This window comes from Macrobrachium nipponense, chromosome 26 (genome assembly GCF_015104395.2).
Source record: "Macrobrachium nipponense isolate FS-2020 chromosome 26, ASM1510439v2, whole genome shotgun sequence".
Lineage (NCBI taxonomy): Eukaryota > Metazoa > Arthropoda > Malacostraca > Decapoda > Palaemonidae > Macrobrachium > Macrobrachium nipponense.
The window spans coordinates 40864752-40875931 of NC_087215.1; the positions used below are offsets into that span (position 1 = coordinate 40864752).

At 34.8% G+C, this 11180-nt stretch overlaps 1 protein-coding gene across 1 annotated transcript; it reads right to left on the reverse strand.

Annotated features, from left to right (window-relative positions):
• Nucleotides 1–541: 541 nt before the first annotated feature.
• LOC135200215 (rhodopsin-like) lies at nt 542–4448 on the reverse strand. The gene is made up of 2 exons (XM_064228652.1): nt 4355–4448; nt 542–1759 (listed from the first exon to the last, which is right to left on the reverse strand). The coding sequence occupies exon 2, from the start codon at nt 1757–1759 to the stop codon at nt 632–634; it is 1128 nt and encodes a 375-aa protein (XP_064084722.1). The 5' UTR covers nt 4355–4448; the 3' UTR covers nt 542–631.
• Between the last annotated feature and the right edge of the window lie 6732 nt (nt 4449–11180).

Below are 11180 nucleotides of genomic sequence, written 5' to 3' on the forward strand. Positions count from 1 at the left end.
ATTATACCCATATATATAAAATAATATTATATATATATGTCTATATATATATCTATATTTCATATATTATAAGAATATATATATATATATATATATATATATATATATATATTATATATATATATACTATATATATACATATATATATATATATAATATATATATATAATTATATATTATATATGATATATATATTTATACTACTATCATATATATATATATATATACCATTCCATTATATCTATATATACCTATATATATATATATATTATATTTATATATATGCTATATATAATTTATATAATTATATTATATATATATATATTTATATATATATATATATATATATAATATATATATATATATATATATATTTATATTATATATATATATATATATTATTATATATATTTATATATATATATATACACACACACACATATATTTGCGTGTGTCTATACATATATGTATAAATATTCGGCTGATTTTGAGGCGGAATGTTACATTAAAACAAAACATTTCAATATTGAGATCCGTTTATTTTCTTTTGCTGAAAAAAGCCAAATTTGAGGAATCGTGATTATGTCAACCCGACACTTCAATTAGTCTACTGAATCTTACCCTGAAAATTTCAAGCATTTTCATTCTTTTCAGTTACTGGAGCTGTGTCATTAGAAACGTTATCTCCACGGCCTTCGGTGGCACAAGCAAGGCATGGCAGTTTCTTTTCCAAGGCAGCGCGATATTTAGGGTGGCTGATGGCGTACACAATTGGGTTGTACACGGCATTGGCCTTGGCAAAGACAGATCCCCAGATGGAGAAGAGGGGAGTAACAGAAGACTTGTAGAGCATTCCAGAGAAGTTAATTACGAAGTAAGGAGTCCAGGCCATGAACCAAAGGGACACGGTCATGAGAGCAACCTTAGCAAGACGGCATTCAGCAGAGGTCTTCTGACTTTCTTCGCTCCTGAGAGACTTGACACCCATCTTCTTGGCCTGTTCACGCATCTGCTTTTCATGGTTGGCTACAGCCTTAACGATGAAGGTGTAAAGATAGATATTGGCAAACAGGGGGAAGATGTAGACCCAGACAGAATAGATGTACAGATAGCTGTGAGAGAACTTATCTTCAGTCAAGTAGTCAGTGCCACAAGCAGTCATGTTACCCTCAGGCACATAACGATTCCATCCAAAGAAAGGAGGAAGACACCAAGCAAAAGCAGTGACCCAGGTACCAACAATTCTTGTCATGGAACCGCTACTTGTAAGTGGTGTTCCAGCTACACCCTTAACAATAACGTTGTAACGGTCGAGGGTGATCCACAGCATAGTCCAGATGGATACGCAGCCAAAGAGTGATCCGAGGAAGGCGTATACTTCACAGAAGAAAGGTCCAAGAGTCCATGTCTGCCAGTAGCAAGAAATGACCATTGGTGGGAACATGCAGAACATCATAGAGAAGTCAGATAGAGCCAAGTTGACAACTAGTAAGTTGGCAGGGGTACGCAGGTTCTTAGTGGTCATAAATACCCAGATGACGACGAAATTACCAACAACAGACATTACGCCCATAAGGACCATATAGAAACCAACCAGGCCATACCACAGGGGGTTCATGGGAGGGAACTGGTACCAATGGGGGTCCACCATATGGAGAAGCTCCTTTGGTACAGTATCAACCACAGTGTAGTTTCCATAAGGGTTGGTGGAGGGAAGTGCTCCATTTGCCAAGTTGGCTGGTTCACTCCAGAAGGACATCTGAAAAGGAATAGTAAAATATTTAGATAAACATTTTTCATTTACTTCTACACTGATTTCCACATTTGATTGTATGTGTGTGGCATTATATATAACACTGTACATCAAGTAAAAATTACTTTTAGTCATGTCACTTTAAATAATTGTAAAATGTTATTATTTAAAAAAACGAAGCATTATCCTACCGATCGTCTGAATTTAAAAAATATCTTGGATATCTATATGATATGGACTTGGGCACAAGGGGAAGAGTGCCATAGTGAGCAATAATTTTAACTTGAGAGAAAAACCGAAAAGCAAGAATCAGGAATATAAATGTCTTTTTATCATGTGAAAATTTTTAACATTGAAAAGAATTAATGAAGCAGTTCAATCAGTTCTTAATTATTCTAAGAAAAAAACGAGAATTCGATTTTCAATGTCTTACTTATATACCCTTTTTCAAAACAGTAAACGTACATAGGAACACATACGCATGCGCACGCCGGCGCGCACAGACACATACAAACACAATATATATATATATATGTATATATATATATATATATATATATATATATATATATATATATATATATATATATATATACACACACTACATTTTACTGTTGGTTACTTTTAGAGATGAAGTACTAAAGTGGCACTGGAAATTGGCAGCAAAGGCTGTTTACAATTAATTAGAGAGGAAGAGGAAATTGTTCATGTTAGATTTAGAGTTATACGCTGGTAAGATTTCTTGGCTCTAGACCAGCCTGTCAAGGAGGAAACTGTCCAAGGGTAGGGACCGGGAATGACAGCGGATGATAATTAAGAGATTGAACGAAAATGGGGTTGTCAGAAGTTGAATTGACACGATACAGTCAATGGGTGCATGTTTTAACTTGTTAACAAGCAAAATTGCGAATACTAGAAAATATTCAACTGTACCATCAAAGCTTATTCCGAAACTGCATTTATGATATTATGAATAATGATATAGAAAATGCTGTCGAGATCTGAAGTGAACGTCAATACTGCAAACATGCATCAGAAATTTTGTTCACGTTGCAGTTTTGTTGCAATTTGACCTCGTTTGCTGGTAGTGGAAACAATAAGTACTAAATTTTCGTTATTTTCGCAATCAGCAAGCGACAACCTACTTTATTTTTAAAGATGTTTAGGGGATATTTCCATTCTTACGTACATACATATATTATACATACATGTATACATATTAATACATATACGCTTTTAAATATATATATATATATATATATATATATATATATATATATATATATACTATACCACACATATATGTATGTATATACACACACACACACACACACACACACATATATATATATATATATACAGTAAGTCCTCGGGTTACGCTGGTCTCGACTTACAATGTTTCGTGGTTACGAACGCGCCCCCATATATATAATATATTTTGCGTCGTTCCGTCTTACGCGGTTTAGCGTCGTAAGCAACGTAAACAAACGCGAACTAGTTCCGGGCGCACGGCGGAAGAATACGCTTTGTGGGGGAGAGGACGGCGTCGCTTCGCTACGCTCATTCCTCGCCCGTACGCCATTTTGGTTGATTACACTGCCTCTCTCTCCCTCGTGTTGTATCGTTTTTGTAACTTTTTGCTCTTTGTTATGGCTCCCAAGCGCAAGGCGGACTCTTCTGATGGTAGTGCATCGAAGAAAAGAAAGGCCATCACCATGGAAATTAAAGTGGACATTATAAAGCGATCTGAGAAGAAACGCCAACAAACATTGGCCGCTCGCTTGGCCTTAGCCGTTCGACCGTTGCTACCATTATCAAAGATAAAGAGCGCATCGTTGAACATGTGAAAGGATCTGCTCCTATGAAAGCGACAGTGATAACTAAGCAGCGTAGTGGTCTAATAATTGAATCACCTGCCTCAGCATCTCCAGCAACTTCTGGAGGTTCTTTTTCTCTTCACTAACCTCCCCCAGTCTCTCCAGCACCGCAGCTTCCTCTCCAGTGCAAGCCAATCAAACTAATAAAGGTAAGGAATTGTTCTCTCGTTGTTATTGATAGGTATTTACATTAAATCATGTGGTATTTTTCAATGTTCCGACTTACGCTGAAAATCGTGTTACGACGCATCGTAAGAACGGATCAACATCGTAACTCGAGGACCCCCTGTATATATATATATATATATATATATATATATATATATATATATATATATATAATGTGTGTGTGTACTCACACAAGACAAGTATGTGTTTGTGTGAGTGCGCCAATGTGATGGAGTAAAGACCAAAACCACCGAAATAAATTTTACTTTATTGATTAATCATTGTTCCGAAAGTAGATATATCTTGAAGATTTAACTTATTAAAAATTACAACAACCGTGCTTCTTACGTAGTTATTGCATGACGTCTAACCCAAGCAAAGTACTAAAATTCAGATACAGAATAACAAATTCCCAGTGCCGAATATGTCAATCTTCAGACTGAACTAGTTTTTGGAGTTTAAGGAAAATTCTGATATACGACTGCATATACTGACGCATAAAAGCCATGCGCATCAAACCGTTTGCGTCAGTCAAGCGATTCCATAAAAGACCTACCTTGATTTAGGCTTATTTTGATGCTGAAGAAATTCCGAAGACTACTTCAGTCACCGATCAAAGGAGAGTATGCAGTACAGTTGGTTGGTCGAACCTCTGGGAGCTCTCCTCTATGTTTTTATCTTATATAGTCGTCGTACTTCCGTAGGTTCTTCGTAAGAAGTTAATATGATCATAATGGAAGGGCTTCTCCATCTCGCAAGGGTAAACAGGAACCTAAGATGGAATGAAGGGCTTCATTCCTACGTAGGTAAACAATCGAAGCATTCACGTGTAAATGACTTTAAGGTGGAGTTATATATGCTCTAACACGATGGTTTCCTATTGTTTTGTTTCACCAGTAGACAGTATGGTGGAATTAATAACTCAGTGCATTATATTATTAAAAGAAATTAAAATTCCACAGATTATTACTCGATAAATGAATAGCTTTATATACATATCCCAATGAGCTTATTTAAAAGTAAACAATATATATATATATATATATATAATATATATATATATATATATATATATATATATATGTATATGTGTGTGTGTGTGTGTGTGTGTATAATATACAAATAAATGTATAAATAGATTATATATATAGGTATATAGAATTATGTATTTACAAATATACGATTATATACACTTTATCACTTGATTCGTTTATCATACATTATCACGGGTGGAAAAAATAAGAAAATTGGGTTTATATGCTGACAGGTTTCGACTTTATTTCTAATCATTGTGAAACAAAGTCGAAACCAGTCAGGACCTACACCCGTCTCTTATTTGTATACTTGTGGTTATGCGTGATATACAGGGTGTCCTAATGTTGGTCCCGCTACCATTAGAGGCAATAAATACTTGTAATGGTACTAACCTTATATCACCCTGTATGTGTGTGTATTTATATATATATATATACATATATATATATATATATATATATATATATATATATATATATATATATTTATTTATTTATGCACACACACACACACACACACACATATATATATATATATAGTATATATTATTATATATATTAATATAGTTATTATATATAATTATATTATAATATATATTTATATATATTATATTATATATATAATTATTATATATATTATATTTTAAAAAATATATAAATATATAATATATTAATAATATATTTAATATATATAATTAATATATATATATATATTAGATATATAATTTATATATTATATATATATATTATTTATATATTATATATTATATATATATATATATATATATATTATCTATATAGATATATATATATATATAGTATATATGTCATATCTATATATATATATATATATATACATATAATATAGATATATATATATATCATATATATAATATATATATATATATATCTATATATATATATATATATATAATACTATATATATATATATATAGATATATATATAATCGATATATAGATAATATATACTATATATATATATATATATATATATCTATATATCTATAATAATATATTAGATATTAATCTATATATATATATATATATATATATATATATATATATATATATATATTATATATAATATTATATATGTCGGTGGGGAAGAGTCATTTGGCCCGGGGATAGGGGTACTTAATTCGTTATTCATTATTGTGGGAAGAAAAAACAAACAAACAAACAAAAAATAGCTGCCTGAAAATCTCTGAGAGAGGCCAAGAACTTTTCATGAGGCTCACTCCTCTACCAATGACACCAGTGAGAACTGACTCCCAAATGTCCACTCCCCACCCTACCCCGAAAGGGATGGCACCAAGATGATACGGATGGCTCAAGTGTAAGCTAAACCCGCTTGATGGGACTGAGAACAAAACAAAAGAATGTAATCATCCCCATCCTCATCATGTTTGTGGGCAAACCGGACAGAATGCCGAGAGTTCTATTCCTTGAACCAGTCCATCGCCAGAATCCATGGACCGACTCTAAGGAATAGTCCCATCATTGAAATATCAACATGCTAGTAGGCTAGTAAGTTGATGAATCTCAGATCCTAACATTATCGGGTGGCTGACAAGACAACCACAGCTCTCACAATTGGCTTCGAAAGTGAGCACCAATTCAAGCACCAGCACCTCCTCATCAATGATCAAGACAGTGAAAAGGAGAAATGTAGACGTAGGACAGGAAGGCGTGAAAAAGGTGAAAGGAGTTGAGTAAAAGATCAAAGGGTGCAACATGAGGTAAACTAAGCATTTGCACTATAGAATAATTAGTAAGAGATGTTGGACAGTAAGATCATAGAAAGTTAGGAAAATGTGGTATAGAGGGAAGAAGCAAAGAGATGAGGTAAACAAAAGGAAAGTGACTGGTACTTAGTTGAGCCAAACGCAGGTGTCCAAGACTAGGAGAGACTCCCTCCTAAGAGGAACACCCTCCAGCATCATACACCCGCATCTGGCCCCAAAGCCCTCTCTCGAAAACAACGAGAGACCAGTCTTGGGAGGGATTCTCGAGTCAGATTATGATAGGTTTTATTTTGGGGGATTGATTGATTGATTGATTGATACTATATAAATCTAGCATCGCGACAACTAGGTCATTGATGCCGAACTATATATAAAAAGACGCTATAAATTGTAATAGTAATAATTAAACAGAGAATTATTCAAAAAATATGATAAAAGATACTGGCAATTATAAAATAAATAATATAAAAATGAATTATTAAAAAAACAATTATTATATACATACATACATGCACACACACATATACATATACACCATTTCAATAAGAATAAAAGCAAGGCGCACACAAGCATTACAGTTTATCTAAAATACCAGTGTTAAAAAGAAATCCAAATAAGCCAGTCATGTTAAAAATCCCATTTGATCCTAAAATTTTTGACAACTTAAAAACATTATTATCCTTCCCATAGTATAAATATTTATTGCGCTGTTCCACCAAACTGGGGCACTCAACCAGCAAGTGCATAACAGTCAGTGGAACCAGGCAATCCTCACAGTATGGTTCGTGATCAGGACTCATCAAGTAGGAATGTGTCAGCCTAGTATGTCCAATACGCAGGCGGCACAGAGCCGTTTCAAACCTTCTGGGCATAAAATTGTACAGCCAAGGATTGATTGCAGGTGCAATTGTTCTCATTTTTACATTAGTAGTTAAATTTGACCAAATATTTTGCCAAAGTACTTTATGCTTCTCTCTAATTGGAATATATAAATCTCTGCACGGCAGCTTAAATAATCTGTTCTCAACACGAGGAACAGCCTTTTTGGCAATTGCATCAGCACGTTCATTTCCAGATATTCCAATGTGTGCTGGAATCCAACAAAATTCAATATTAAAACCCCTCCGTTTAGCTAAAAATAACCATTCTAGAATATTTAAAACTACTGGATGTTTGGAATAAAAATCTTTCAGTGACTCTAGAGTGCTTCTAGAGTCACAGTACACAATAAAATTCTTATCACTACTTTTTAAAACTTCTTTGGCAGTATTCAAAATTCCATATAATTCTGCAGTAAATGTAGATGCATTACTTGAGAGCCTTCCACTACGCTCAAAGGGCGGAAAAACTATGCCAAAACCAGCGCCTGCACTGGTTTTGGATCCATCAGTAAAAACTGGGATAAAATTATCATGTTGTGACATATGATCTAAAAAGGTATAACATAATATTTTATCAGAGACATTCTTCTTTGGTTGATTAAAGTAGTTACAAAACTCTACTGCTGGGAATTTCCAAGGGGGAGATACAGATGCCTTCACCAGTAGTACACATTTGTCTGGAATGTTCAAGTCTTGGAGGGTTGCTTTCAGTCTGGCATACTAGGGATCCAGGAAGTCTTTGGAATCTGAACCAAATTCGAGCCAGAAGAACCTGGTAATGTAAGGCTAGGGGCATTTCCCCAGCATCTACTAACATAACTAACATACTCTCTATAGGGGAAGTCCTAAAAGCTCCAGTAGCAATCCTAATTCCAGTATGGTGAATGGAGTCTAAAATCTTAAGGCAACTTGGGGTAGCCGAGGTGTAAACTTCACATCCATATGTTAATTCTGATAAAACCAAGGCTTTATACAATCTTAATAACTGTAGTCTATCTGCTTCCCAAGATGTACTTGACAAAACTTTCAAGATATCCAAAGATTTTCTGCACTTATCCCTGAGATTTAGGATATGAGGAAGCCATGTCAACTGAGTATCAAAAATCATTCCTAAAAACCTTGTTTCATTAACACAAGATATTCTCTGGCCATTTACATATAAATCTGGGTCTGCATGTATCCCTCTAATTTTACAGAAATGCGTGGCTACAGTCTTTGATGAAGAAAATCTGAAACCATGCACTTCAGCCCATTTCACTATCTTATTTATTACTATTTGTAGATGACGTTCTGCTAATGACATACGCACAGCTGCAAAAGATAAAGAAAAGTCATCCACAAACAGTGTTTATATAACATCAGCAGGTATTTGCTTTACTATGTCGTTAATTGCTAGAGCAAAAAGTGTTACAATTAACACACTGCCCTGAGGAACCCCTTCTTCTTGTTTACATACTTCAGACAGAACTGCTCCTACTTGTACTTGAAAATAACGATTTTTTAAGAATAGCTTAATAAAAATAGCTAATTCTCCTCTTAAACCATATTCATGGACTACTTTCAAAATTCCATACCGCCACGTAGTATCATACGCTTTTTCCAAGTCGAAGAAAATCGTGATAAAGTGGTGCTTAGAGGCAAAGGCTTCACATATTGCAGACTCCATTCTAACTAAGATATCAACAGTGGACCGCATACTGCAGAAACCACATTGGGCCGCAGAGAAAAAGTTTCCTCGCTCTAAATACTACACTAAACGAGCATTCACTATTTTCTCCATTAGTTTACACAAACAAGATGTTAGGACAATTGGTCGATAATTTCCTACGAAAGAACTATCCTTTCCAGGACTCTTGTAGTTCCCAACATAAAGGGTAGTAATGTTCTTTATAAATTCTGTTTATTATACTGAGGATAAATCTTTTAGTATTCTGAGCGGCATGCTTGATCATAGAATATGAAATTTCATCAGGACCAGGAGCAGATTCTTTACACTTTAAGAGAGCCAATTCAAATTCTCTCATAGTAAATGGAATATTATAAGACTCCTCTTTATTTGTTGTGAAATCAAGATAATACTTTTCCATTTGTTTTCTGCTGTTTGCATATGGTTTCTCATTATCTTTTTTAGATATTTTAGCGAAATGTAGGGCAAACTCATTTGACACTACTTTTGGATCTCCTACATTTATGCCATTTATTATTAACAGGTGGGTGGCTAGGCACAAACTTTCCAGCTATTTTCCTTATCTTCTTCCACACTAATGTGATGGGGGTTTTGCAATTTAATGAAGAAATGAAGTTTGTCCAAGATCTTCTTCGTCCATTTTTAATTTCAAACCTAAACTTTGCCCTAGCCTTACGAAATTCTTCCAGATAATAGTTACATTTCCGTCTTTTATACCTAGTAAAACAAGATCTCATAGTTCTATGGGTTTCATGGCTTTTTTTTGACCACCATGGTACTGGTCGGCACATAAATAGACCTGATGTTCTTGGAATTGACTGAAGTCCAGCAGCAAATAAAGTAGATATTAACAATTCAATAGCATCCTCAGCGCATTCAAATTCCTCTGCTATAGCTTCGATTGAACTATGCTCTTCAAAATTTGCCCAATCAGCTCTTTTTACACTCCAACGGGGTAATCTTGGACATGGAGGGCCTGATCCAGTGCTAACAACAATTGGAAAGTGATCACTACTGTACCTATCATTGACCACTCGCCAATTGAAGTCCATAATGGCATCGGCACTACATATTGACAAGTCGATGGCTGTTAAAGTACCGGTCTGTACATGGAGATGGGTGGGTTCTCCAGTGTTTAGAACACCAACATTTTCACTTTCAATAATGGATGACAGGCAATTTCCTCTCTCATTAGTAATTAAATCCCCCATAAATGATTTCTTCCATTCACATCACCTAGGATGATGAAAGGTAGAGGAAGCTGTCTGATGAGATTACAAAAATCAGTACTAGGGAAAGCTAAATTTGGTGGAAGATATACAGAGCAAATTGTATATTTACAAGCCAGAAACACTTGCACTGCAACAGCTTGCAAAGAAGAATTAACAGGAAAATGCTTGTGTGGAGTATCGTGGCGAACATATAATATTGCTCCACCCCGGTTTCTATTATTTTGATTTAGATCTGAATGGAAAGCAACATATTCTTTAGGGCAAGGAATAAAATCACTGCTGAGCATAGTCTCCTGCAAAGCTATGCAACCAGGAGACAACTAAAACATTAGCATTTTGAGCTCCTCCCATTTAGCTCTCAGGCCCTGACAATTCCACTGAAGAAAATTTAAGTATTTACTTGAGTGTAGAGGCCTTGATAATAGGGCCTCTTTGAAGATATTTTGTCTTAGTAGGGTTGCCAGGAATTTGGGGAATCCTGCTTTGTTTTTTCTTAGAGGGAGACTGCCTGCCACCCTCAGCCTCCTTTCTTTTTGGGACTGACTTTGCTACCTCCTTAGAGGAAGCAACTGCTGGTTCTTGGCTGGCTGCCTCTGCAGCTGGTGTTCCAGGCTCCCAAGAAGCCATTGGCATCAGCTAAGGAGGGTGGCTCCCCAAAAGAAGCATGCACATCAGTAAGGACAGACATGTATTCCAAATTACTCACACCAGTCAAAACTGATGTTGCTTCCAACGAAACTGATGCACCAGCCAAAGCTGATGCTGCCTCTAAAGAGGTTGAT